Source organism: Anopheles cruzii, chromosome 3 (assembly GCF_943734635.1).
Source record: "Anopheles cruzii chromosome 3, idAnoCruzAS_RS32_06, whole genome shotgun sequence".
NCBI classification, from domain to species: Eukaryota; Metazoa; Arthropoda; class Insecta; order Diptera; family Culicidae; genus Anopheles; species Anopheles cruzii.
The window spans coordinates 8,902,284-8,930,250 of NC_069145.1; the positions used below are offsets into that span (position 1 = coordinate 8,902,284).

The 27,967-nt window shown below is 47.1% G+C and overlaps 4 protein-coding genes across 7 annotated transcripts; 1 reads left to right on the top strand and 3 right to left on the bottom strand.

The window, feature by feature from the left end:
* Positions 1 to 1,767: 1,767 nt before the first annotated feature.
* LOC128269770 (kelch-like protein 10) lies at positions 1,768 to 3,983 on the bottom strand. Its single transcript, XM_053007173.1, has 6 exons — positions 3,757 to 3,983; positions 3,439 to 3,687; positions 3,111 to 3,378; positions 2,922 to 3,047; positions 2,577 to 2,852; positions 1,768 to 2,511 (listed from the first exon to the last, which is right to left on the bottom strand). Exons 1-6 carry the CDS (start codon positions 3,981 to 3,983, stop codon positions 1,768 to 1,770), a joined length of 1,890 nt encoding a protein of 629 aa, XP_052863133.1.
* A 2,005-nt stretch (positions 3,984 to 5,988) lies between these two features.
* LOC128269771 (uncharacterized) lies at positions 5,989 to 7,844 on the bottom strand. Its single transcript, XM_053007174.1, has 5 exons — positions 7,459 to 7,844; positions 7,310 to 7,391; positions 6,917 to 7,241; positions 6,300 to 6,848; positions 5,989 to 6,227 (listed from the first exon to the last, which is right to left on the bottom strand). Exons 1-5 carry the CDS (start codon positions 7,842 to 7,844, stop codon positions 5,989 to 5,991), a joined length of 1,581 nt encoding a protein of 526 aa, XP_052863134.1.
* A 4,022-nt stretch (positions 7,845 to 11,866) lies between these two features.
* LOC128269772 (cartilage-associated protein-like) lies at positions 11,867 to 13,767 on the top strand. The gene is made up of 7 exons (XM_053007175.1): positions 11,867 to 12,403; positions 12,482 to 12,625; positions 12,681 to 12,861; positions 12,927 to 13,052; positions 13,117 to 13,259; positions 13,331 to 13,549; positions 13,619 to 13,767. Exons 1-7 carry the CDS (start codon positions 11,867 to 11,869, stop codon positions 13,697 to 13,699), a joined length of 1,431 nt encoding a protein of 476 aa, XP_052863135.1. The 3' UTR covers positions 13,700 to 13,767.
* A 7,719-nt stretch (positions 13,768 to 21,486) lies between these two features.
* LOC128274149 (sex-lethal homolog) lies at positions 21,487 to 27,962 on the bottom strand. 4 transcript variants are annotated; one of them, XM_053012257.1, is made up of 6 exons: positions 27,890 to 27,962; positions 26,331 to 26,651; positions 25,421 to 25,466; positions 24,243 to 24,524; positions 23,093 to 23,385; positions 21,487 to 22,984 (listed from the first exon to the last, which is right to left on the bottom strand). In XM_053012257.1, exons 2-6 carry the CDS (start codon positions 26,375 to 26,377, stop codon positions 22,789 to 22,791), a joined length of 864 nt encoding a protein of 287 aa, XP_052868217.1. In that variant the 5' UTR covers positions 26,378 to 26,651; positions 27,890 to 27,962; the 3' UTR covers positions 21,487 to 22,788. The 4 variants fall into 4 exon arrangements, with proteins under 4 accessions (XP_052868217.1, XP_052868215.1, XP_052868216.1 ...); XM_053012255.1 differs by having other exon boundaries at positions 24,243 to 24,548; XM_053012256.1 differs by having other exon boundaries at positions 25,421 to 25,469.
* Between the last annotated feature and the right edge of the window lie 5 nt (positions 27,963 to 27,967).

A 27,967-nucleotide genomic window follows, 5' to 3' on the forward strand; every position in this document is an offset into this window, starting at 1 on the left:
TCGTAGCCGCACAACAAAGGAGCAGCAAAAGTGTTGGGAGCACTAATGGATAGATAATTCGTCAAATCTTGTGTGACCCTGTTGGGCTTCTACGACCGCCTCAAGTATCGTTTGGTGATCTTCGACGGCGCTTACTCGATTCGACCTTCGCTGGCTTCGTTTATCAAGTTCTGCAGGTAGCCGCCCGTGAAAAAGGGCAACTGCAAGAGCCACGTGAGTGGGTAGCCGCATTTAAGGACACCGGTCGATTGCAGATGAGTACACTTAGCACGGCAGCTCTCTACTTTCTTTGGGCGGCTTTGTTGGCCACGTGACCGTGTCTTTGCTGCGCAGACAAATCGAAGGTTATTACAACTGCTAGTGTTATTGCTTCGGAAGCGCCATTTAAAGCTGCACTAGGGTCAAGTTGAACAAATTCCCAATAAAAATGTGGATGAGCCACATGAGCCTAGCCTCGAAGATCGGTTCCTCGCTTACTTGAACGTTGCAATCTTTCGATTACTAAGCGCTCGTTAAGTTAACTGTTTATAACAATAAATGAATAAATAAATAAATAAATAAAGGACGGAAAATTCCCGTTTCAGGTGCCAGGCTGCTTCGTGCCACGTGGTACTTTTCCAGGACCGTCGTGAAGATACTCAAAGTGAAGATAGTTCCGTCACAACCGAGCCATTTCTTACCTTGTTTCGTGTTTCAAAATAGTGGCAAATCATCGACACGTCGACAGCAGTGAGCGAATTTTGCGTGTTAAACCGTACGCCTCCAGTGAGTACTGCCATAAATAAAGCGCACCGCATCGGCGAATGCACCACACGCGGAACCACGGAGGAAGTAATTTAAAATTCACCTATTGCGAGTCAAGAACAGCGTGTAATGGCAGCGAATAGGAAATACCCCGACACGTTTACCTTTCTGACGCGCGTGATCTCTGCCCAACGCTAACCTCTAACTTTACAATTACGATCGCCAACCAAGCAGAGTTTTCTGCCGCTGCACGTTAGAGATGAATCAATTAGCTGCACTGCAACGAGTTCACTCGGGTCCCGGCGACCGGCGCCCGGCGGCTCGATTTATATGTTGAATGTTGAGTCAACTAATTCCATCTCATTAATTCCTCCCGAGCCGATCGTAAACATCCGCGTCCGAGGGATTCTGAACGGATCTTAGAACACGGTGCAATCGACGAACGCCAAGTTACGTTGTACGTTGATCCCTTGGGCAAACTTTGGTATTGCGATCTCCGGCCCGTTGTTTGATCAGCTCTTGCGGCCGATGAAGCTGGGTTTCGCGATTCGTAAGAAAAACTGCAACTCACGCTCTCAATAAATTTCCACCAAAAAGCGCAACGGTTTCGTCACCAAAGAGAAACGTGGTCGGGGCGGCGTGACGGTGGGTTATAAATATTAAACAAAAAGATAACGATGGAACCACCGTTGCGGCTACCTGCGACGTCCCGTGCCCGACTGGTGGCCGTTGCGACACGTTCCGTTTCCGATGGCGCGAACTGCAACCATCAATTTTGTTTATGAATGGCGCCCCGAGATGGTGGCCGGTATTTTTTTACTTGGTCCACCAGTTTCTCTGTCCTCCTCGAGCGCCCTCACGCTTGCTTTTGTTGCCAGCTCTCTGGTGTTGAATAATGCTTTCCCAAAGTACACAATCTGCCCAGCCTGGTGCATAAATGAATTCGGTGTACGTTTATATTTGAATTTAAAAAACAGGCATTTTTCCAACCATTCTGCATTTACCCGGGGTCCAGGCCCAGGGTCAGTCAATGTCCTCGATAGAGCTCGTCGAATCGGATTCCATCACCTCGGACAGCTGTCGGTTGTGGTACAGTTCGTTGAACAAATTTTCCTTGTCCGCGTGCAGATAGTCGGCTACGTTTGGCAGGTCGGCCACGGTGACGGCTCGGAACGCGGACCGCAACATGCTCAGGTTGGTCGCTTCGCACCACTCATCCGTTTCCGGCTCGTAGCACTCGACGTACGCGACCCCACCGGCCCCATCGTAGCCACCGATGGCGCACAGCCGCCCATCGATTGTCTCCAGGCCAAAGTTGCTCCGCGGATAGCACATGTTCGCGCAGACTACCCAGGCGCGTGTGGCCGGTTCGTAGCGCTCGCAGGTTACCAGCCGCACCAGGCCATTGAATCCGCCAACCGCGTAGACGACTCCGTCCAGGGCCATACAGGAGACTCCCGATCGGCGCGAATGCATCGGCGGCAGCGGGGACCAAAGGTTCGCGGCCGGGTCGTACGATTCCGCCGTGTTAAGACACTCCGACCCATTGAAGCCACCGGTGATGTAGATGTGACCACCCAAGACACAAGCGTCCGCGTCCGAGCGTATCGCCGCCATCGGTGCGATCAGCGTCCACTGGTTGGTGCGTGGATTGTACCGTTCGACCGTGTTGTGGCGGTTGCTGCCATCGTAACCGCCCATCGCGTACAGCAGGCCATCGAGTGCCACAACGCTCACGTAGCACCGGCGGAAGTGCATCGGAGCAATCTGTCGGTCGGTGGAAAAGGCATCAATATGGATTGAGAAAACGACGCAACACCTCGCGACGCTACCTCGTGCCAAACTTTCTCGACCATATCGAACCGGCGGCAGGTGTGGAAGTGCTCCACACCATCGAACCCCCCGACAAGGTAGAGCTGCGTACCGATGTAAGCCGCTCCGTAGTACGCCCGCGGTCCGGCCGGATCCTCGGTCGGAATGCGGGTCCACCGATCCGATCGCGTATCGTACGTTTCGATTATCGCCTGTGGCATCCCTTCGCTCCATCCGCCCACGGTAAAGATCACTTCGTGCGGCAACCGTGGCAACCCGATGGCCGGTGTTTTCATCTGCAACACGACCGAAAAGAAAGTAGCAAAGACGGTGGTGGTTCCCAACCTGAGCCCGCCAAAACTTGCCTCCCTAATCGCTTTGGTGCTAATCATTTCGAGATCGTACAGATACGTCAACGCATCGATGATGAGTGGTTTGGCTTCCTCGGTGGCCACCACGTACGGGTTTTGTTTCACCTTCTCCGAAAAGTACTGCAACAAAGCGAAAAACCGGTCAAAACAGGCAAAAGCGGACAGTGAATGTGGGCCACCAACCTCCGTGCTGAGTAGTCCCAGGCGCACGGTTTTCATCAATGGCACCAGGTGGCGCGCTCGGACACCCGGATCCTGATCGATCCACCGGACGGCAAACTCCCAGACGATGGCTTCGTCGCTCACGTTCAATTGGTCACTGGCCAGCACCGTGCAGAGATCTTCCCCGGAAAGCTGCAGCAGCGTGTCGGCGTTGCTTCCAATCAGCACCGGAAACTGCTTCAGAACGTACATCCTGGCCGCATCGTACAGCTGGCGTGAGGACCGTTGCCTGCGAGGGGGGACAGCGAAAGAAATTTGGCTACAAGTGGCACACATCGTGTGGACTTACTTTCCGAACTGCATGATGGCCACGCAATTGTCCAGCCGCAGGTGGTCCACCAGGAATCGACCACAGTACTCGGTGAGGCTTCGGATGAGCAGAAAGTCGGCCGCAGCAAACACATCGTACACGCTGCGCTCGGTAAGGTTACACTCGCGGCAGTACACGTACCGGATGACTTCGGCCATTACCAACGGCTCGACACTGGAGACGGTGACTGTCTGTTTGTCACTCGGCAGGGACGTCGTGAAAAGGGTACTGATAACAACACGAAGGCACGTTGCGGTACGCCGGACAACACTAGAGAACACACCACATTGAACCTACCGAAAGTAGTCACTGCAGGAACTCATGATGACCCGATGGACCGGAAACTCGTGCCCCTCGTTCGGATACACGATCGACGCGTCGCACAGCGTTTCGCTGAGCCGCATCTCGCACAGCGCCACCATCGACATGAAGCTGATGCACCGCTTGGGCAGCGATTCGGACGATTTCGGTGATGCCATCGGCACGGTTCCGGCCGTTCCACTAGGCATCAGCTCATCGTCCATGGTGCTGCGGCAGATAGGATTTGGATTGCAAGCAAATGGTAAAATAAAACACTTCAAAATGGCCAAGCGAAAAGCACTGAAGAGAGCACAGAGCGCCTCCTCAACAAATGGTATGTAGAAAATGAGCTACACTGGCACAGCTTGCTTCGTTATCCATTGCAATTGGCTACTCTGTTAATGGGCCAATCGAAGGGACGACCCTGAAGAGAAATACTTTCCTTGCATTTTTCCTTGAAAATTCTATATACCATGTAAGATTAACTAAGTACAACAAATAAAAAAATCCACAGCGTGTGGTAGTAAAAATATTATTTTATTTCAAAAAGTCGTTCGCATTTGTTGCGCATCTTAACGAAAGGAATGAAAAAGGCCTCTTCTTTACGCAGGAGGCATTTTTATGTATGTTTTGTCTCGCAAAGTGGATGTGTGATTGTAATGAATTGATTTTGGTCAGTTGGTCCTCTTTTATTTAATTGTTTTTCCGTATAAATTTCTGTTTCTCCAATCGGTTAAGGCCGCACTTCTAACTAGCTGTTTTACCGTTCAATTACCACCTCCGTTTCTTTTCGGAGGCACTATTCACACATTTACATGTGCGTTTACCTCTTGTATCGTGGGCCTCACAGGCCGGATGTCTTAACACAGTTTAGCTCCCACTTCTCCCAAGTGAATTACACAAAACCAAATCAAACTCCCTTCGTTGTTCGGCAACAACTCGTATCACGTTCGCTGCTTCGCACTCAATCGTTTTGCAACGGAGTAAAGCAGCACAGCCCATATTAAAGGTAACGGTAACAAAGGGGTCGGAACATCACTTTTTTTTATAATCAACCGAATTTCATTCTGACAAATAAGAGAATTTTAGCTAGGACACGTGAAATATACAGGCGTGCAGTTTTTAGGAAAACGAAAAATCTACAGCTTCACAGCTACCATCCTTTTCGGGGCTTTCTTAACAAAACTAAGCACAGCACACGGACCACAGCAGCAATTCTTGGCACAAGATACAGTGCCAAGGGTTCAACTCTAAACCACAATTCACAACAACTTGCCTACAGAACTTCATCAGAACTAAGCTGTTTTTTGTAATCGGTACTAACCATTCTACCTGTTCGAAACTAGTGCTGGTGCTGTGTAGCATCGTCCGAATAAATTATATTAAATACAAAACGAGGACGTTACTGAAAACATTACAAAGACTAACGAACAAGGTGTGTGATGAAATATAGGTATCGTAAAAATAAAAATGAGAAACATTTAAAACTTGTCGATTTACACTCTTTTACGGCACTCGGAAGTAATTCGAATCTACGCATGGCATCAGTCGGTTGCATCGATAATCCCTGAATCAAAACGTACTAGCACTGAAACTGAATCTAACAAATCGAAAGATGAACTTTTCGAGCTTGTTATCTTTAGTGTGACTGGTTATGACGGGCTAGAAGCCCTTCCGTCATTTGGCGCGTCCAGTGCGCAGTAGTAAAACGACATAAAAAACTAAATAAGAAAAAAAACATTAATTCTATAAGAGAACATAAATCGCGAACAAGCGAGGATATCGTTCAAGTGGTGTTTTCCTAATCCTTTTCGCAATTGCTTTCAAACTACATTAACGAGCGACAATTTGTCGCGACAAAGCGTCCATTTAGTATGGTAAAACTATGATTAATAATAGTGGAATAGACGGAAGTAAACCAAAAGTCTTAACGGCTGCGCCTATGCTGTCTACACAGAGCGCCAGTACCTAGGAAACGAAGGGTTGTCCTATTTTAAGATGATTTAAAAACTCGTATCCTAGATAGTTATCGCTAACTCTTACGACGTAAAACGTATAATGCTGTGGTGTTGTAATCAAACGAATATCGAACTTGGGATATTAAAAATAAATATAACACTAGATATACTTTATCTCCCTCTCGTACAACTTTCTGCGAAGTAGTGCCCGTTGTGCGTAAAATGTTCGCCAAGATAAGACATACGATGGCTGGGAACTTTCTGCACAATACTATGGGTCATGAAGCCGGACGATGTGCTCTTTCGATACTTTCCGCTTACGGCTGCCGACAATCTTTTCAGGTACCACCGGGTTACCGAACGAACTCGGGGGAGCAGGCGGTGCAACGCTGGCTGGCGGATGACTCGGAATCGCGTTCATCTCAACCGGAAGCAACGTCGGTGTGATGGCGTTTGTACTTGGAAGAAACGAGGCCTTTGTGGTGTTCTTGGACCGGTTCGGTGAAAAAGCTATCGAAAACCAGTGCGAAAGCGGTTAACTGGTGTGCCAAAATGTGTAGCCACAACATTTTTCTGACTTACCGTAGGGCTTTTTGCGCTTCTTTTGATCCTTTTTCTTGTCAAGGTACTCGGTGAAATTCATACAAGGCAGATCGTTTATGCGTTTATCCAAGTCCAACAATGCGACTGGACTGTGCGATGGGCGGATGGACGGTGGACTGCGGCGAGTTAGCTCGGCGCCATCGTTACCACTAGCGACCGTGTTTACCATTGCGTTGTTCACCATCGTCGACGCGGCCTGTGTGGTGGCTGTGGATGAAGCTCTACTTTTAATAGCCGGTTTGCGTACGGGTGATGCCGACTGCTGCGTTTTCATATATGCCTCGTATCGCTTCGCTTTGAGTTTTCGTGGTGCACGCCCGAAAGCTAGTCCTGGAGAATGTGCCTCGGTGAATGCTTCAGCCTGGGCGAACTGGTTAACGCTTGCGTGAGTTGTATGACCAGGCCGTGTCTGTCCGGATTGAGTAAAAAAATGCTGACGCATATTACGGTAAGTTTCCATATCGCTTAACAGGTTCATCTGCCCCAGTCTACCATCGTCCTTCATCGTCATTTCCTGTGCGTTTCCGGCTGAATGATCGACACACGAATCGATTGGTAGCACGGGATCTGCTTAACAAAAAAGAACACCTCGTTACCTGCCCACTCGTCTACAAACGAGTTCTCACGGCTCTCACCTGCCCTTTGGATTGAGTTAGTGTTCGGTAGTAGCGCACTAAGACCCCCCATCTGTGATTCATCGGCTAACCTGAATTCGGTTATCGCCGATTGACCGCTCGCCAGTTGAATTAGGCAATGGGCTGCCTCCACGTTTTCGTCCGAATGTGGATCGTCTGTCTCGTCAGGTACTATGTCATTGGTGCTTTGTACTTGCTGGGCAGTTGTATGATCGCTGTTAGTCTCTGGCTCTGCTGTAGCTTGCTTGCTCCAGCGAAATCCGTTAAGGACCAGGTGATCTTTGTGCTACAAAATAATGTTAAATTGATTAAAAAGAAGTGATGGGTTACCGGGCTCGCCGGGCATTCCTTTACCTCCTGGGCCAGCTTTTCGAAGGGCTCTTTTTGGTCCTTCTGCAGCTGCTTCCACCATTCCCCAAGAATTTTGGTGATGAACCTGTGCGAGTTACAATGGATAATAATACATGTTTCTAAACAAAAAACATCGAGAATCTCGTACGTACCGATTCTCTTTGAGGGGATAGTGTTGACTAACCGTCCGTCGGTGTCTTTTACAGAAGATGAGAAACGCATTCATTGGACGAGCAGGATAGGAACGGCGGCTGTTGTCGTTCAGCACATTCGTTCCTTGGTGGACTGCGATCGACACATTTGCGGTGTTGACTAGCGGCGTTTCTTTGGGTGTATGTTTCGGGTCCTCAGTCTTGCAGTTGGCTGCCGTTGAGCTGATCTGCCTCGGGACATCTTTTGGTTCGTAGCCACTGCAGTTGCTGTGGCAGTTTGCATCGGTGTAGTGCCAGCTGTTGTTGTTGTTGTTATTGTTGTTATTTGATGTATAATCTGGCTCTGACTCTCCACCGGCCGTAAACCCGTGATTCGCCGTGAGCATTTTGGCTTTTTTTTCAACCAATTAACACAATTTTGATTGCACTTTTACTAGAAAATTATGTGGAGGAAAAATATATGAGTCAGACGGAACGTACCGTTCACAATGTTTCGATATTGTTATATTTAAAAGATATACTAAGAAAACGTAGACACTTTGCGTTTCACCCTTTATGCTGCACACCCATACGGAGGAACGTCAGGAGGCGCACGAGACTCAATTTTTGCATCCACGTAGTGGACCCCACAATTGTGGTGCGTGTTTGTGAACGCGCAAGGCGCTTGGTCTACTACCACCTACTACTACGAACGGCACGACAGAACACCCAACCGCTTATGCTACGCACGGCCGCGTTAGGTGTGTGAGTTACTAGCTTCTGTCAGTGTCACAACCCCCCGCCCGATTGGGACCGAAATGGACACGCGTACCGTGTACGGGAAAATACAAGGAAGCGAGCATGCTCACGCCGAGTTCATGGGCTGTTCAACAAACGAACCATCATCGCGTGTGTTCGAATGCAAAATGGTGACAGAAAATCACTCTCCCAGATCGAGTGCAGCACGCAGAACGGTTGCCACATGATTTTGGGAACACTTTCGCCTACGTCACCGTGTGCTATACTTCCACTTTAATACACCATTTTTTCGACCAACAACAATAACATTCAAGGTCGCGCTACATTTCGAACCTGCGAGAGACAGGCGGACGGAGAGAGAGAGAGAGAGCTCGCGCATGAGTGTGTGCTATCGCACAGCTGTGTGGCGTGAGAGCGAGACGGCTGCAAGTGAGAGTGAAAGGGTGAGAGCAACAACATCACCACGCACCGCTCGCAAAAAGTGTCGTGTGTGTGGTCGGAGCACGATGATGATTCGGCGAGAGAAGTAGAAGAAAGCCAACATTGCATATGGCGCGGGGCAGTGCGGTACGAGTTTTCGGATGCATTTTCGTAGTGCACCCCTTTCTCTCTTTCACTACACCCTACAACCTCAGCAGCCCATGATGTGTCGTAATTTGGCAAATTGTTGATTCTACTCCGGAGTTCGAACTCGGTTCGAACAATTGTCTTCTGTGGCATTTTAATCCCCACAAGCGCACAGAGCGGTGATGATCGTAAGGCTGGGGGCCGGGGCCCAAAGCAAAACTTGCTTGCCTGGCTTGGTTTGCCACTTGAATTCTGTCGCCCGAATCCCCATCATGATCGCACAAACAAACCACCATTATGGTGGGTATCGCGCGAATGTATGTTCGTGACTATTTTGTTTTCGGTGGTTCGGAATGATTACACATATACACGATATGCGAGCGCACCCGTCGGGTGGCGGAGAGGGTGGTGGGGCTATGTGCGCGCGCGGAAGGCACTAAACCGTGTGGTGGTGTAGGTGACCGTGGACGCTAGAGACGCGCGGCCACACGACGAACACGACGGACGGTGATCGCGTTGTTGGTTGTGTGGTCGTCGTGTGGTGGGAGCTATCGACATTCACGATTTGTCCTGTGATTGCGGGTGAAAAATTGCTCCCAAGTTCAATGATGAAGAAAAGGGTCCCCAAACCCCCCTCGCCCAGCGTCCAAAATGGTGGGGAGGGAGGGGGCTGCTTCCCTTTTTCTGTAACATTGTGCAATTTTCGGTGCACACGCCGAACGAAATCGAAGATTCGGAGCACGAAACATTACGGAACCGTTGAAGGATTGCTGAAACTAGAAAAAAAAATGCTCAAAGCTCCTGCCCATTCGGAGCTGCTCTTATCGCTCCCAACCGCGGCCGAATTGCGGCTTCAAACGAACGAAAGAAAAAAAAAGGAAAAGAAAGGTAAAACTGCACATTGCACTTGCCGTGCCGTAACTTTGGGGACAAGTGCAATTTCTAATGCCACACACAAAACACGGGCACCCTTATTTAGGGAGAAAATACAACATTCTCCGATTCCCGTGTGTAACGTGACGTCAACTAACAATGGTTTTCGTCGGCCCCCCTCTTTCGGGCCGCCGATGGAGCTGATCTCCGGAACAAACGGAAACTACAAAGCACAAGGAGTGCTAGATGATGTCGTGGAAGAAAAATTGGCCAGAAAAAAGGAAAATATAATCACTCTCTTACGGCGATCCAAGACGCACTTGTCCTTCGGCGGGCGCACACGTTCACACTCACTGCACTCTGGATGGTCAAACTGAAACTGCGAGTGGCGATATCACGGACGGACCTCCGATGGTGCCGACGGTCGCGGACCATCGATACGCACACACACGCGCGCGCTCGTGGACCACCACTCGCACAACTTGCACTCGAAGTCGTCTTGAAAAGCGAGCCCATAAAAAATTGTACAGAACGTTCGCTTTTCGGTCGCACTCGCAACGGGTTTGTTAGGAGGGCGAAGAAAACATCTTGTGCAGCAATATTCTAACGTATGCTACACTCAATTTGCTGCGCTTTTCTGTGATTAATTTCTACGAAAAGGGAGCCGGCCGAGTCCGGCCGTCGACCGGGCTCGGCACTATAAACGCGATCTGTTTTCTTTCGTACTATCACAAACATTCCTACACACCGCGCGCCGTCGTCGTCGGTGGCGGCGGGCGTGGTGGTAGAGGAGGCGGCCGCGGGAGGCAGCAGCATAGGATAACATGGGGCGGGCAGTTCGGTTTTCCGTACACACAGAGAGCACCGCGAGCGTTGAAAATCAGCTGAAACGTTGCAGTGTGTTGGTGCGGGAAATGTTGCGTCCGGACACGGCGCGGCGCTAGTGCGCCGTGCCGTGTCCGCACACGTGCGAGATGTCCGTGTGCACTTTGATGGCCCCGCTGTTCGGAAGTAAAACCCCATCCCGTGGGGATGGTTCGCTGGAAGCTGCAGCTGCACAAACGCTGGCCGCACATAGCTTCAGTACGAAAACCCTGCAATAAACGGCGCGATGAGTTAAGTCGCACTTCGCCAGCCGAAGATTGAGCGGTTTATTACTTAATACTGCAGTTCGTAAATGGAGGAGTTTCACTGCAATTACCTGATGCGATTTACGATGGGTGGATGTCCTTTTTTAGAACAATATACCGACGAGGCGAGACACCCGATAGGAGTCAGCGGGCCAGACAACTTGCATCATTCACCAGTAGTTAATGTAATGGTTTTTTTTCGATTCCTTCGTTTTTCGATCGTATAAAATGAGTTTATTGTACATATAAAAAATGGTGCAATAACTTCAGGATTGCAGGTCTCGTGTTTAATAAACGACACTGCTCCATGCGAGTTACTAAAAACCTGTTATGAAACCAAATGTTTAATCAAACCTCTTGGAATGTGTATTCAAAAAATTCCTGCGAAAATAAAAATTTAACAGGGGCCGGTGTTGGGATGAGTCACACCAAAGAGCTATAATCGAACCGATTGTATTTAGACGACGCCGCAAACAATACAGGCCGTCCCGGAGCCAGAGATGCTCGGTTAGCTATAAATCCTTGTCATAAAACAGCACAACAAAACCAATTTCTTTGAAATCAGTTCCCTTTTGTGTACGGTGCCAATTTTGAAATGGTCGTCTTGGCCGGCGTGGACCGGTTGACGATGGTTGAGAGGATGGTTTCTTATCGAAGGTTTCTTCGCCACGGCCGTCGCCGACGAGACGATCGCGGCTGCAAGCCGGCCCAACGCGCAACGCGCACGTGGAGTGGATGGATGTGTGCGCATGGGTGTGTGTGAGAGCGCACGCTATATGCTGCCCGATCGCGATCGCGATGGTGTGCGACTCTCTCCAGAATCCGCGGTGTACAGTCGTTTGCTGCGTCAAGCATTATTTTATTCGTGGCACCACACGGCGTGCAATAAAAGACGAAACGAAAGACGAGGCGAAACATTACGATGTGCCGTAGTGTGTGGTGTGCAGGAACTAGCAAACCATCATCACCGCGCGCCGATATTATGCGAATGTTGTAAAAGTGTAGTCGGGCTGAAAAAACACTCCCATTCCACCGAGATCGGGCCGTTCGCAGTGCACACGTTTGACGTGGACGATCGGGTGCAGGGAAAGGGAATCGAGATGGTGTTCCGTTGGTGTATTGTGGTGCTGCTCGTGCTGTGGTGCTGCTGCTGCTGCGTCGCGACGGTGACGACATCTGGAAGCGATTCGGATGCGACCGTTGAGTCGGATCGCTCCGAAACGGAAGGAAGTGGGCCAGACACTGTCGAGAAACCGGAAGACGGCAGCAGTTTCATCGACCAATACGAGTCCGGGGTCCAGGCGTATCTTATTAACGAGTGGGAAGACTGCGTTTACTGGCTCGAGCGTGCACTCGACGGGTACCGGACGTACTACGAGTCGGTGGCCAATTGCCGCATCGAATGCGAATACGCGGCGCGCGACGTGAAGCACCGCGGCGACTTTCTGCATGGCAGTAACGTGGAAAACCTGCAGCACTACGAGCTTATCCTGCGCCGGACGCTGTGCCTGTCCCAGTGTGCGCGCCGCTATGCCATTCACCGGTACCTGCCGTTCAGCGAGGACTTCGATGGCCACTACATGGACATCTTCCAGGAGCTGAAGGCTTATCCGTATCTGCATTCGTGCTACTTGCGGGTAGGGAACGTTGCATGAAAAACAGCTGACTTTTGCTTTTATCCTTTTAAAAAAATGCATTTCTTTCCTATCGAAAAGACAAACCGCATCACACTGGCCGCGTCTGCTGCTTACACGTACATCGTGCGTCATCCCGACCACAGCGTGATGCGGAAAAGCTTCGAAGAAGCGATCGAGAAGCCCGGCATCGATCGGGAAGGCGTCCGTGATATGGAGGAAAGGGTAGGTACAGATCGCGATCGTTTCGCAGAAAGTGTAACGTTTTGTCTCGTTGCAGAAATTTGTTCCGCTACTTATCGGTGGCATCGTGGACGAGCAGGATCGCCACTGGGAGCAGGCCGTCGAGAAGCTAGAACACTCGATCATGCAGTTCATCTTCGACGAGAACCAGTGTCGGGCTTTCTGCGAGGGCGAGTTTGATCACGGGTTTCTGCCCGATTTCATAACGGCGATCGGAAGTAAGTAATGCCGGATGGTGGTGCTTCTAGTATCCGTTCTAACTTAAATTGAACCATTCACCTAGACCACTTTGCCAACATGCTGTACTGTAAGCGCAACTGTACCACCAACATGGGTATGGTGCGCGGCAAATACTACGAAAATCTGTTTGCTCGGCACTACCGCTATCTGCAGAATGCCTACTATCAAGGTGCGTAAGTTAGTGATCGCTGGGAAAGCTTGATTATTTTTGGTTCCGTTTGCTTCCTGATTAGTGGGCAAGCTCGAGGAATCATACCGGGCCGGTATGAGCTACCTGTTGTTCCATGTGGACGATCTGGACATGCCGGAGGCACTGAAAACAATCGAAGTCGAAGCGAAAGGGTCGGTGACGGCAAAGTTCTTCAAACCGCGTCGTGTAAGCGGTGAATGGGGCATTCACGTGACAATGGGACATGTAAAATTACAGCTTCAAATCACCTCTTTTAGGAAGCGATCGAGTATCATGATCGTATGGTGTATGAGGAAAAATTGGCGAGCTTTATGAAGCACGAGTTCGATCGTCTAGATGACCAGGGTTCGGATCAGGCTGAGGATGAAGATGACCCAGACCATGGCACGTACTCGACAGAAACAAACGACAATCCCCTGTCTGATGCGAATGCTGACGAAGAGGATAGTAAAGAACTGGATGCGCTTTTTAATGAGGTAGAGAGGCTGGTTTTTAACTTAAATATGTTACAGGGCATGGTACTTATTTTATTGTGTAACTCACAGGAAACTCAATCGCCACCAGATGTGATCAGCGTACTGTATTCTGCGGAACCCGGGGGCTACACCGATCACCATGAACTGTAGCGGGAGCGCTCGAATCGAGATTCACCACCATCGGTGTTTGTGCCATAGCCGCGTTTTATAGTCAATTCTGCGGGTAAAAGACGATTTGTCTAACACATTAAGCTTCGTGGAAAATACTCAAAGATTTTAATAAAATATTTAAACAACAAACACAACACCTTCGGGGCTTGAGTCATTTACTTGGGCTTTTGGTTTTATTCGTTTTGTCTTTAATAATGTTTTACATAGATCAAACATATCTAAACTTTGGAAAATGTACCATTTCAAATATATATAATATATGTATATATGTATAATAATATTCTGTATCTAAACGTCGGTTTCTGGAATGCACGATCGCGCGCGCGCGCGCAGTACACGTGTGCAGTTCTCGCGTGCACACACACAGACACGTTGCGTATTCCTTCTATTGGTTTATTTTTTGCATTGCTGTCGTCTCAGTCCTTGCAACATCCTTGCAGTGCCGCTCTTGTCGACTGCCTTCTGAGTGTTTGTTGTTCTCGTATTTGTTGCATCATTGTTATTATAATAATTTTCTCGGTCTTGTTTGTCCACGTGAAGTATACCGTCACTGTCCCGTCGGTGTTTTGCGTTTCGTTTCCGGTCCGTGTTCACAAATCCGTCCGCAATGAAGTAATAGCGTCACTTTGAGTGACTGAAGAATGATAAATGCTTTACAGGACTTCAAATCAATTGCCAAAACACATTGCCGCTGCTGGCCGGCCAGGAGCAGGCGCAACGGGAGAACGCGTTTGAGGGGACCATTTTGCGTCAACATTTGCGTGCTGGCCAGCCTCGTACATAAAAGTGGCTCACGGGAAAGTCGTTTATAAGTGTTATGTTAAATAGATTTTGTTTCGTACTTTGTTTTTTGCTAGTAATTTTACAATTTTTATTTCGCACACTCACACGCACACGCACACAGATGAACATTCACACACGAACACTCCGGCTTCTGAATCTATTGTTTTCCTTTCTGCGTGAAAATGACCGAGTCCTTCTACCGTGCTGCTCCTGCTGCTATTAGTCGTTCTATTTCGTAGTAAAATACGGCCGTGCCCAGCATCTCGGAAACGGTCGGCGCGCTGTCGCGAAATCCATACATTAGACTCTATTCGAATTAATCGGTTAAATCGATTAAAAAAGATGCTACTTGACACCTCGGCTATGGAACAACGCGCATAATTTTGCAGGATTATAAGATCGAAACATTCAATGCTAATCACCACGGTACGCCTTTGAGTACGCGGCGTCCTTGTCTGTCTCTCTCACGCTCGGTCTGTCCTCTTAAACTTGGCTACATCATATTATATTCCATCGGTTTCGGGGTTTAGTGTTTCTTCTCGCCAGCGCTGGTTGACACAACCAAAAATCACAGCTAATAACTAGTCCTTATTAAGTTTATTCAAGATCTATGTTGCTTTTCCTTTTTTTTGTTGTTTTTTGCTAATAAATTCACCACACAGTGTTTCAGAGACACGAACCGAACAACGATTCCGTTCGACTGCCAGTTACTAACCGAGTTACAGTACGTAATTAAGTTGTTTGAGTGTAAAATTCTCTAAACAAAATACAAAATCAGTTTTAACCGTAAACCACCGTTTGTTGGTACACCACTGGCCTATACAATACTGCTAGCCACGTTATTTCGCAAACTTCTCCTATACAATGTTGGTCGACTCCACAGTTCGGCACTTTGCTGTTCTGTATTGTCGTTCCCATCACTTAACGAACAGAAAGCCACTACAGTGAAGGGCACAATTCTTACAATACAGTGCAGAAAAACTAATCTCTAATAACGCACGTGTTTATTTTTTAATTATTGGAATTGGGGCAAAAGAGTTTCCCCCTTGTCCGGTTATTAGTCTGTTCTCAATTAGTGCTCTATTTGGTTCACTCAATAATGGATAATTGACAAAATAATTTGATTTGTTATCGCTCCGCTGTTCGCTGTCACACCCAAGTCCGGGCCGCTGTCCCCACATCCTTGCCATGCGTTCGTTTTAATCCTAGCGGTCGGTTCGACCCTGCGTTACAATATGCGAAGGAAAAAAAACAATAGAACAGACGCTCACTCGTTCGCAGACACACACTTAAATACCGTTCACTCAAGCCACAAACACACGCAACCGTTCAACCATACGCAGCCAACTGTGCTCGTGTCAGCTCGAGTTTTCCGCGTCCGGCAGCATGGGCTTTTCCGGCTCGACTGTCCCCCGCCGAAGCTACGGTCTACCCAGATTTTGTTTCTGGGTTTCGTTTTCAGAGAATAAGAGAACAAATTGAATGTATATATGTGTGTGTATATATATGTATATATATGCCATTGGTTCAATATATAAGACACGTAAATGTTTTTTTCTTCTTTTTGCATTCTCGTTCTACGTTTGCATTCGTGTCTTAACATTTCAACAGTTTGTTTTTCCATGCCTCAATCAATTAAAAATTGTCTGCAAATGTTTTACATTCTCTGTCACTGCACCATGTGCAGTTGGCTTCCATTCTACTGTTTAGGGCTGTGTCCCAGCATCCCAACATAGCGCATCCTAGAACATAGCGGAATGTGCTTGGTATCGGTACAGACTCTTCATTGTTGCTTTCTATTAACATGTGTTTTAAGTAACATTTTTCGAAACAGCAAAATAGTAATAAGTAGGCTAACAGACACAATCACACATGCAAGCTTTACTCAGGATCTAAGCAAACATCGGGCGAAATGCAAGTTAATGGAATAATGGAAATCTCTCAACCAAACCATTGGAGGTACGCTAATTTGGCGAACATAAACTTCCGTCTGTCAGTTGGTTCAGCTTAACTGATTCAGTACACTCATTGCCGTTAGATCGCACGATCGAATGATCAATTTGTGTTGGATTCGTTACTATTACTAGTTGTTTTTACTAATCGCGGAAGAATTTGATTTTTGCTAGTATTCGTTTTAAGCAGCTCTTTCTCTCTCTCTCTTTCTCATGTTCGCTCTGCTATGGATTTCCTATTGAATTGCAATGAGGTATGGATCGAGAAGATGATGGATCGAGACCGCGTAACACTAGCGCACCGGATGCGTGTGGGGGTTTTTCTGTTTTGTTACGTGCACAAATGTCGCCGAAATGCTACCGAGTTTGTCTATAAAATGTTAAACATTTTTCGTTTTTGTTGTTCCATTTCAGCCGCACCGCAAATTTGCTCAATGTTTTATTCGCTATTTTTTTTGCACACTCCACATATCACGTATTTTGGTTTGTGTTTTCTTCCTTAATACGATCGTTTAATGCCGTTTAATTACCATTCGTTTCTTTAGTTTTCGTTTGAACCGTTTATTATGATAGGGGAATTCAACAAACGCAATTGGATTGCAAAGAGACTTTTGTCTAAGAAGAGAGTATATCAAAAGAAGAGGAAAAGCTCCGGCCTACTGCCGTTTATGACATTTTTATGCTCTGTTTGTAGAATGGGATCGCTTTGTTCACTGTGTGGTGTATATAACAGGCATCCTTTCCTACTATAACGCACCTTCATCTCGTCTTACACACACTCGCTCCACACACACTACATCGTTCAGTGTCGTTCCGTTTGGCTGCTGCTGGCTATCACTAGAATCGCTCCTTATTGTAACTCCCAAAATAGTTGATCCGTAAGTTTTGTGACACTTTTGCTTCATTTTCACATTAATTTAACGTTCAGTTTTCGAACAGGCCCTATTTTGTATCTATGCACCTGTGTGTTTTGTGTTTTCTTTTTCTATCGACGAATAGTTCGTTTTGTGTTTTTCATTTAGTGGTAGTTCTGAGATTGGCAGACCTGTTCCGTAACACTACAGAGCATGCAACAATTCGAAGGGAAAAGGCGAAAATGGTTATTCGAAAATCGGTAGGCATGTGAAGTGGAAGAAATGGAGCACCTAAACATGGTATCGAGATCTCTATACGACCCTGAAACTTGAGCCTACCGTTCTCAATTACCGAACAGAAATGGCACAGGCAACTGATTCGTGCAATTTCATGTAATTTTAAAAAGCTGCTTGCAACGTGAATCAATAACGGTCTTGGACAGTCCGAACTTATACGGAACCGATCGAAGGTGGTTCGTCACGAAAGCAAAACTCAGATTCCATTACTAATGCTTGTTTCGATGATTAAGTTTCGCTTCCCCTTATGCCCATTTGTAGAACCTGTTTTACTCGTATATTTCTAGCGCTAAGATGTAGAGTGAATGAACGGTACAACACTAACGAGAGCTCGGAGAAATTGGCAGAATTTACAGTTTTGGTTTGCTAAGGGAATTTCGAACCTGCCCTCGTTCGTCTTATCGATCGAGCCACTGAAGGCTCTGCGGGGCATAACTAAAACACATCCTAGGGGCTAATTACCTTCACTAACCATATTGGCAAATTGTGGCTCATAAAAGCAAACCAACAGTGAATGCGCTGCGCTGCGAATCACACCGAAAGCTCTAGTGTCTAGCGTAATCTAGCAAAAACCAGGCGCCTCTCGCACTAGGCAACCAGAGAGAGAGCCGAGTATCGGGTGGAAGAACACGACGCGTCGATTGAACACCGGTTTTGTATAAAATTTGTTTTTCATTTGCTTGCTCTATTGGGTTATTAGTATGCTGTTGTCTTTCTCGTGCTTGCTGTAGTCACAACTACCCAACGTGGGGTCTTTTTCGCTCATTACACCGTGTTTTTTTGTTTTTTCATTTTTTCACCATTCTCTCCTTACAACCAGTGCAGTCCTCTAGTGTTCCCACCTTGGGCAGCATTGTGTTGCTGTTGTTTCGTATTTGTTGCCTGTCCGTGTATGTGTCGTTGCGATAGAAGTATTGCATTTTCAATTTGCAGGAAGCCATCATGGCAATGTCCGTTGCGTACAACCCATTGGCAGAGAATCGTGCCAGTATCTTCTTCCTGTTTGTTATCATTTCCACTATGCTCCGATTTCGACCACCCCGTCAATTCCTTCCGCTAGCTCCACAGCAAGTTAGTAAAATATCAGTGAATGGTGCGATCGCAGTAGTCCACTCGATCGATCGCTATACTTCATCGAATTCTGCCGCGGGGGAAACACTGAAATGTGAGAACCAAGCAATGCAAGCAGCATGGCACAGGCAGGGAGGGGACAGATCGTCGTTGGAGTGCACCGAAGCGAACACATGCGGAGGTGGGTGCAGCGAGGAAGAAAAAGAATGTCATTAGTGAATCGTGAGAGGTTAGATGATGATCGTTTTGTGCGCTTAGACAAGGAAACATTGGTCATGGATGAACGTGTGAAGGATGAGTTACGGTAAGGACAGTTTACCAAAAATTACAAACACGAAATCAGTTCAATATACTTAACTCAGGGTAGGCTTGTAATGTAGCCATTAGAACTGAAGAGGGAATGTTAATGTTAACTTAGATTTGAAACTTTGCTTACAACGTTGAACCTGGTTTTCCTGTGGCTCATTAGTGCCACCATTCGTCATCCTGAAGCAGTTATTGGGTTGTGGATATGTTAAAGAAGAACGATGCACATACCTACACCAATGGTTTTTGAAGTTTTGCACTCTCCTCCTGTGCGATATCTGCCACCGGATATTCTTAGCCTATAGATATACACTGTAACACAACGTTCGTCCCTGCACCGGCTTTGTCACAAACCCTTAATATCCTACCTATTTACAATTGATCGTGCATCTGAACAGAATTTAAGCGATCGGGCTTACGAAATGAGAGCATTCGGAAAGTCATTCTTCCAACGATCAGTGTACGATCTTCCTGATAGTATGTTTGCTTAGTCTCTGAAACAAGATAAGACCTGGGTAGGTGAAAGTGTTTCTTGCATATGATGCACATTCATCGAAACCTGGGCGAAACGTTAGTAGATTATATTCACCTAGCAGTCAGGGCTATACGCCCTGCCCTACCGGTAAAGTCTAAATTGTCGACAAACGGTTGCAAACCAGCAAGTGCTCCGTTGCGCTATTCTTCTTTTCAGACACGCTTTCTTCGCTTGGTGTAGCTCCTTTCTCGCAACATACATTCGAGCGGTTACTGTCAGCCCTTCGGCGGTCCTTCGCTGGTTTTCACGCTGATCATTCCGTAATCTGCTTTATCTAAAATGCTTTACCTACAGTGCGCTTCACATAGTTACATCCTTGATATAAACGTTTTCACGCAGCAGTTCCTCGCACGGCAGCGCGGTAAGTTAATATTAGTTTTGGTTTGAATTTTTCCTTAACCTCCATGAAAACTTCTTTTTTACACAGCAGCAGTCTATACGAGTAACGGTTTTGGTTTGTATAAAAGTCTTACTTGGTAATCTCACAATGTACACTGCTACAATGTACTGTACACTGCCCTACACTAAACTCGAGAATAGTCAAAATTTTCGCGCACACCTTCGTCAGATCTACTCAGAGAATTAAGACCGTCGCCCGGAGGGCCAGATTTGCTTAAGCAACTCGGGAGGGTAGCGTGACAATTACAATTCCACTAAGAACTACGCAATTAATATCTAGTAGTACCTTAAATATCAGTAAGGATACGATTCGATCTTGTTCCTGTGGCTAAAGTCCAATCCGTCGGCTGCTCCGTGGGTGTGCGCGGTTGGGGAATTTCGTTGACGTTCGATGTTATGATGGGATCAATAGCATAGCGAAACGACCGCCAAGCACCAAGGATACGGTAGTAGCATGGTGAAAAATAGAGAAAACGATCGGATACGAAAGCACATAGAGAATCGTCGCAACCTTCGGTAGCACGGAAGCAGCATCTGATAAGGGATTGATGAGTTCTAAGGTTCACCTAGTGTGTGTGGCAGAAGTATCTACACAACGATCAAGCACTGTCGGATGGGTCTAGACGGAATAGAATCAAGAACTACACGGCCCGGAGACGCATCACCGAAAGGCGGACGTGAAGCAGGAAACAAGAGCCACAGCTAAAGCACATTCATGTACACACTAAACAGCATATTTACGAAACAACGGGGTTCTACACGCTCGCGAACTATGAAAGCCAAAGCTTAAATCAAGAATATATTCTACACGGAACAATGGCAAATGTCGGTCAACTATTAGCAGCGCTCTAAAATATGGATTGCTTGTTTTGTGCGGTATGTTTCATTCGATTGACTCATCTATTTCGATCTACAATGCCTCAAACTTTTTGTGCGTTGAATGCCGAAATGCTAGGTGATTGACTAAATCTAGCACAAACATAGCTTTATTCTATCAAACGCTTTTAATATTTTTTGTTGCTGAAAGAGTTTTATTCCTTGCCAAAATATTAACTACTTCCTAAATTCTCGTCTGTTAACTTTTGCTGACTACAATCGATGCACAATTCATTTCCTCTCGGATGGGTCCGAGATCTTTCTTTTCATTATTTACCAATGCCGGAAAAGTACAAAATAAGAAACACAATAAAAAACAGAATTAAATGCCTGTTTCATTTCTTTCCATAACGTCCAGAGCTACCTGAGAAAATAGGAAACGTATGCAGGAGCCACGAAAAGGTTAACGGCACTACTAATTTAATGAATACAAGACTATTTGTAATATTTTGGATCTAGAACGTGACAGTATTCATCTCAAAAAGCTAGATGAAACTATTTAACTATATGTCTTTCATACGGCACTATCGGTAAGGGAAAATAACACAAAACTGGAACGTTGTTTATCTGTTCTACAAAACCAAAATAAGATCAAAATAATAAAAACACAACACAAATTTAATCAAACATAATTTATGTAACATAAAAAAACAAAAACAAATCCAAACTTAACTGTACCGACGGACAGCGGACAGCAACATTCACACGACGGTCACGTGCACGAGGATTAACGGTTCCACAACCCATTCGCTCGTCCTCACAGCCTCCGCGTGCCAAGCAACCATCGTTTAAATGCTGCCGCGCCACCATGGACAGGGCGTGCACTTTGCAGCGTTTTATTGTTTTTTTTCTTCTTTTCGAACTAGTTTTGAGGAAGGATAATAATTTACAGTTGTCTTCGAGACCAAGGTGTGTGCTCGAAAGTATTTAACCATTACGCTACGTTGTACAATAATATAGTACTATGGTGACATTCAATGAAACGAACGTGTAAACGCGAATACGCAAACCTCAACTAAAAGTAGGAAACTGCATATGTTAATGGATACAACGGAAACTAGGCTACGCTTCTTCCGCTTGCGGCACGACGCGGTCGCTTTCCGCGACATGGAGAAAGTGGATTACAAGGCCCTTTGCTCTTATGCCCTCTGGTTCAGATGGTCCCCTATTTTCACCCGTTTCGAACTGATTGCCCTCGCTAGAGAAAACAGCATGGCCCGTGTTGATTCTATCGACCAACTTCTGTAAACCCCCTAATCGAATCTTATCGTGTGTAGCATTTCACTATCCCTAACATCGTCAATCACACCTTTGGCTGGGCTCTGAAATCCCTCTTCGCTGGATCGCCCGCATAACTCGGTCTTAGGACTACACAGAACCTGTTCTGTCTGACTTTCTATCTATCTATATATCTATCGGTTTACCATCGCCTGTTTGCAATCGAGATGAGCTGTGATCGTATTTAATGAACTAAAACGAAAAGAGATCCCAACATTCCAAGGGAGTGACAAAGAAAAGCTTATCAAAGGAAGACGAACGGAATTTAACATAACTTCAAGCGCAGGAGCTTCTATAGTTGCTATTGCTGTAACGATCGCACACAACACTACACACGGGCGGCCACGTGCTAGGTTCGGCGATGATAAAGTCGAAAGTATAAAGAAAACGCTTGCAATGGTGGAGGAAAAAAGGGGAAAAACAGAGAGGCTCGAACTCGGCTTCGACCTCTTTATTCTAGGTCATACTTGGATAGTAGTGCATCCCGGTGGCTCGCAAAAAAAATCATTGCATAGTCGGTGATGAAAGCGCAAGTAGAGGGCAAACTAATGCACAGCGTAGACAGCGGGCAAATGTTGCCACCATCAAAGGCATTCGGCCAATGTATGCACAATCGACAAACGGATAGCAGAACGAGGTCAAATTGCGAGTGACCGAGCTTACCGGGATGCGACGAAGGAAGGGACAAATATTGGATATGGTAGTATGGATGATCATTCAGTACGGAGTATTGCGCATTCGTACTCTACCTCTATTGTTGTGCACGATAGAGTTGTACGAGGGTACGTAGAGTGCCGCCTTTGCCCGGCCATGGTCCTCGGCAACACGCACTATCAGGGGCTGGGTGCCTCCCTGCGGGATCACGTTGTTCAGGGCCGATATCGCTTCCTGCGCTTCCTCCCGCTTGTTAAACCTGAGTCGCGGCCGTTGGACGCAAGGGGAAAGATATTTGAATAAAACACTGTTTATCGTCTTCGCCTTTACGGGCAAGAGTCGGTTGGTTTCCGATTCGCTCACGTACCTCACGAAGGCTACCCCGCGTGGCTGCCCGGTTAGCTTGTCGCGCAGGATGTTCTTCTGTACGATCGTGCCATACTTGCCGAAGATGATGTCCAGCTGCTCTTCGGTGATCGACCGTGGTAGGTTTGTTATGTACAGATTCGTTTCCTTAATGTCGTCGCTCTGCGGCCGAGCGTACGATACTTTCAAACGCTTGTTACGGACCGGGTACCCGTTCAGACACTTGATGGCACGTTGCGCCGCATCCTCCGTCAAGTAGTTTACAAACCCGAACCCGTAGCTGTACCCAGTTTGCTGCGGACCCAAACAGTCACAGAAGTTTTGCATTAACGATGAAAAGGATGAGACACAAAAAAACAGAAGGAAAAAGATAGATTTACGCCGCCAAACTAAGAATGTTGATATTGAGATACTGGACCCTTTGGTTACAAATAGTTTCAAGTGTCAATGATTATATGTAACGTGTTTAAGAACTTAAGCATCTCAATTCTGTTTCCTCGGTATCGATATCGAATTTTGATCAACCATTGACGGTTACTAAAATATTGCTTGTATAAACGATGTGTTTCAATAAGTACTGAAACCTAGTTAAAGAAAGTAGTTCGTTGACATGTGAACAAAACATACAATTTAAATAAATCACATTACCGAACATGTCATCAACACAATTCACGACTACCAAAACGACACCACCAGCGAGAGGAGTATCAAGGAGAGCTAGATAAGATCATCGGCACACAGACAGGGAGCTAGTGGTTGTACCATCATCGTGAAATGGTCCGCGGTTTGAAAGAATCGATATAATCCTTGGCTTGTCCCGGCCTCCCTGCCTGCACGGCGAGCCGTCTCCTTCCATGACCTGTGCCACACAATACACGTAAGCCGCAATTATGTTATTTCTAATGCCAAATTACTGCAGTCGAATAGAGGCCGAGGATAACGATGACGTCGTCGGTGTAGATACCACCGTGCTATCCAGCATCGCCCAAGGGCAGCCCAGACAAAAAGGGCGACACAAAGGGCAGCTTCTTTGGCCTCATGCGTTAGTGCGTACGTAACTTTCGTCCTCATTTTGATCATTAACGTAGGCAGGTGCTAAGGGCTAGAATTTATCACTGGTGCCGTTTCCACGATACCGTAACTTCGCATACCTTTAGATCTCTCATCAGTCGGCAGCTCTCTATTGGGCCCATGTTGGCGAATATGGAGTACATCTCCTGCTCCGTCATGTCCTGTGGCAGATAGTTTACGATCAGGTTCGTGCCGGCATGGTTCGACGAGCCCGGCCCGAAGTTTGCTCCCGTCAGCGAGCTGGTGCTGGACGAGGACGTGTGGTGGTGATGGTGGTGCGACAGGTTGCCCCCGCCGAACGTGCTGCTCGAAGGCATATCGCCGTAGAGTCGGGGTCGCGAGTACGAGGAAAAGTCCGCATCCTGCATGTAGTTGGCGTAGTTTGACTGGAACATTTCAGAACAATTTGAACTTTTGACGGCGCCAAACGCACGCGGGACGTGTGCTGGTTGGTGGTGGTTCAGACACGATACTGGCTAGAGGTTGGTGCTGGACTACGGGTTTCCCGCCAATCCTTGGCAAATGTCAGTGCGCTGGCCATTGCCCCGCGAACTGAAGTCCAGATGGAAGGGGGCTCCGGTCGTTTCGAAGCACAATCGTTGCTTGCAAGACGCTCGCCTGCCGTTGGTTCAAGAAATGGCTATTAGCAATTCTAAATCGCACAAACATCAACTGGCCATCTCGAAGAACGGACAGGGTACGAAAGCAGACGGAGCGGCATAGGGTGCAATGCCGATCCTTATCGAACTGTCTTTCGAGCAACCGGAGAGGTGGTGGTTGATTGCCAAAAAAAGCAAAGCCATGGCCACATAAAACGCGCTACCTTCAGCTGGCTGGGTCCAGCAAAATGACACGCCAGCATTCGATAACGTCACCATAATGCAGCAATCTTCATGGACAGGTCGTCGCCAGTTGACGTACTTTGTGGCGACGATCCCGCGATGCAGATATGCCACGTGTGCCGTGGGATTTTTGCATTTGATTTTTGTTTTCACTGAGGAATGCTGATATTCCTTGAAAACCAACCACTTGTTTAATTTAACGATGAAGGGGCCCCCCTTTTCTGGACAACTTCCCTTCGAAACATGGACGAGACAAGGTTCGAGGATTGGCGCCGGAGACGGAAAACTCGACAACAACGGCCAGTCACATATGCAAGACAGTCTCCCCAACTCTAGCCAGCATCCGGTGCACTCCAACCAGGCACACGGCAAGCCGGGAGTGCAGGTTGTGATTGGAAATATACAGCAAATCGTACCATTCCGGATGGAAGCGAGTGTGACATTCCCCAGAGCCTTCCACTGCTGCTTTTTGCGGTGAGTTGATGTGCAAATGGCGATGGAAGCAGAAAAAGAAAACAGAAAACAGAAAATTAACGACAAAAGTAGAAATGTAATATGGCAAGCATTAGTTAATAATAGGCCACACAGGACATTCCAACATCGCTGCCAACAATCAATGGATTTCCATTTGTTCGCCGCTCGTGTATGTGAGTATGTTCGGTCCTGTTGGCCCAGATGTAGTCGGCCGTGTTTGCATGCTTTATGCTACTCTCGCGAGACACAGGGGACCCGCATCTGAGCAGCAAAAAAATCAGCTCTCAAAAAAAACCATAATGGCCAATCGAGAGCGGAAGAAAGAGAGAGAGAGAGAGTCGTCAAGTGATTAGAGTGACAAGGATTTGATTCCAGGATGTGCCTGTCGTCCATGGAACACAAACAAACCGCACCGCACACCATCGTCGTGGCATCACGTACACCAGAGTACACACGTGCTTGTACCATCCAAGTATACTAAGAAAACAGTGCAATACAAAAATTTACGACCATTCTCAGGCGACTACTATCTGCGGAGGAATATTATCGGAGAAATATTGTGAATCATTTTTATAGATTTTGGTGCGACATGCCGTTTCCCTTCACTGTATCGCACGCACGCACGCTCCCTTGGAATCCGTGGGAGCATCCTGCACATCATTAGCTTCGTATTTTTTTGCTCTCTCAACACAATACGTTTTTGCCCACAATAGCAGATCACGACGGGATACACACACGCATACCAAGCTAGAGAACGAGCGTACCTATATCCAAACCCATAGATATAGTTGCATTAGTCAGATCAAACCGATGGAGCAGAGTGCCTTCTTCTTGCCCCTCTGCCCGGCCTACCTTGATCGAAAGCATGACGAAGGATATCCATTCATTTTGCTGTACATTTTCCTCGCTGTGAATAGTGGCGGGATGCCCGCTGCACGCGCCGACTCTTCAAGGTTGGGGGGTTCTTGCCACTACTCGTTGTATGTAGAACAACGGTACACTCTACTGGCCCCAGCTCTCTTCTCCTTTGTTTCGCTTTTCACTCGATGCGCCCGATTGCTTTTTCGTTGTATTGATCACCCAAAACCAACCAACAAACACACTTCTTCGCCTTTAAGCTTAAGCCACCGCTGCTGGTCTTTCGGAGCAATGTAGTCACTGGGATTGAGGGTACTATCGACAGAGATGAGAAAAAATGTTATTGAAAACGCTGCTGAAAAATCAAAGTATCGACTAATTGTTGCAGCACGGCAGCAAGGATTGCTTAGTTTTCGAGCATCCTAAACGTCCCGATGACGTGCTTTCACCAGCACAGCCTGCTACAGAGTTGGGCCCGCGAGTTGTTCATTTCCTATGGTCACGAAAGACAAATTTCAGATGCATAGGTTTCTATGCTGATTTATATAGCAATCATTGCACACAAATCACCAGAAAGAGCAAAGCATACTGTCCACACACTGGTCGAGATTACGCGCAATATTATTAGTATACATTCATTAATTATCGCGCTTCACCGAAAACCGACAAATTCGACCACCGCTGCCAATGATAACTAATTCGCGTTTGGAAAAGTATAGCGAAACGATGTTTGAATAGTACATTTGAATAGCAACGCATGGAAAAAAAATGCTAATGAGAAGCAAACTGCTGTCTCCTTTTCGATTCTATCAGGATGCTGTCTCGATCCATTATTATTCTTGCAACTGGGTATGGATAACGAGCGGGGCTGTGGGTCATCTACACTGTGCTCCACACTATTCAATTCGGTCCTTCTCAATTCGTCCTGCCTTAGAGGTGGATCACCGTTGCAGAACGGTGCAGGTGCATTCGTGGGAATGTTTCGATGCTTTCAGCGACAGGCTTCTGCTGTGCTTGATAACCAAAAGCGATGGTAGAGCCGCAACAACACCACATTTAAACTAATTTCAGTATGCACAGTAATCGGAAAACAGCGTTTCGCTACGCATACAGGAATCGTATTTTTCCCTTCAAAGGGCATACAACTTCTTTGCACTTTTTGCACGGATCACTCGATGCGCTTTCTTCTGACAGCACGGAAAGGCTAAGTGACACCACTGGCAGTGTGTGCTTCTTGGACAGTTTTTGGTCCTTCCAGATCGCGGGAAATCCATAAATGTTTGCTCACTCAATTCGGCCGTATCGGCTCACTGCCACTGCTTTCCTAACAAAACATTCCGAGTGTGTCCGCTCCTTAGATTTGCGTACGATTCTACCCGTCGAGAGGTCCTTATTTTTCTGTCCGCTTCCACTCGGAGCTGCACACGACTCGCACTCTTCCGTTTCACGGAAGCGATGGCCAGCCTGCTCAATGAAACCGAGCGATTTGCGGGTAACAAAAATCTGCGTCATCCGGGAGTGAGAATAGCTGAAAGATTTGTGAATTCCTTTACTGTGATTGATTCAACTGTCCACCGAACGACCAGCCAGCTTTTTCTTCTACTGTGCTGCTGCTGCTACCAGTGCTTCAC

Excerpts from the sequence above, each read along its gene's own strand:
- LOC128269771 (XM_053007174.1), bottom strand. The coding sequence starts at position 7,844 with ATGCTCACGGCGAATCACGGGTTTACGGCCGGTGGAGAGTCAGAGCCA. Across the intron at positions 6,849-6,916 it reads GTTTGTAGACGAGTGGGCAG|CCGGAAACGCACAGGAAATG; the intron begins GTAACGAGGTGT and ends TCGATCATTCAG. Across the intron at positions 6,228-6,299 it reads GAAGCGCAAAAAGCCCTACG|CTTTTTCACCGAACCGGTCC; the intron begins GTAAGTCAGAAA and ends GGTTTTCGATAG.
- LOC128274149 (XM_053012254.1), bottom strand. The coding sequence starts at position 26,377 with ATGTACAGCAAAATGAATGGATATCCTTCGTCATGCTTTCGATCAAG. Across the intron at positions 23,386-24,242 it reads GACTGATGAGAGATCTAAAG|CAAACTGGGTACAGCTACGG; the intron begins GTATGCGAAGTT and ends TTGGGTCCGCAG. Across the intron at positions 22,985-23,092 it reads CGCGGGGTAGCCTTCGTGAG|GTTTAACAAGCGGGAGGAAG; the intron begins GTACGTGAGCGA and ends GCCGCGACTCAG.
- LOC128269770 (XM_053007173.1), bottom strand. The coding sequence starts at position 3,983 with ATGGACGATGAGCTGATGCCTAGTGGAACGGCCGGAACCGTGCCGATG. Across the intron at positions 3,379-3,438 it reads GCCATCATGCAGTTCGGAAA|GCAACGGTCCTCACGCCAGC; the intron begins GTAAGTCCACAC and ends CCCCCCTCGCAG. Across the intron at positions 2,512-2,576 it reads TCGAGAAAGTTTGGCACGAG|ATTGCTCCGATGCACTTCCG; the intron begins GTAGCGTCGCGA and ends ACCGACCGACAG.
- LOC128269772 (XM_053007175.1), top strand. The coding sequence starts at position 11,867 with ATGGTGTTCCGTTGGTGTATTGTGGTGCTGCTCGTGCTGTGGTGCTGC. Across the intron at positions 12,404-12,481 it reads TGCATTCGTGCTACTTGCGG|ACAAACCGCATCACACTGGC; the intron begins GTAGGGAACGTT and ends CCTATCGAAAAG. Across the intron at positions 12,862-12,926 it reads TTTCATAACGGCGATCGGAA|ACCACTTTGCCAACATGCTG; the intron begins GTAAGTAATGCC and ends CCATTCACCTAG.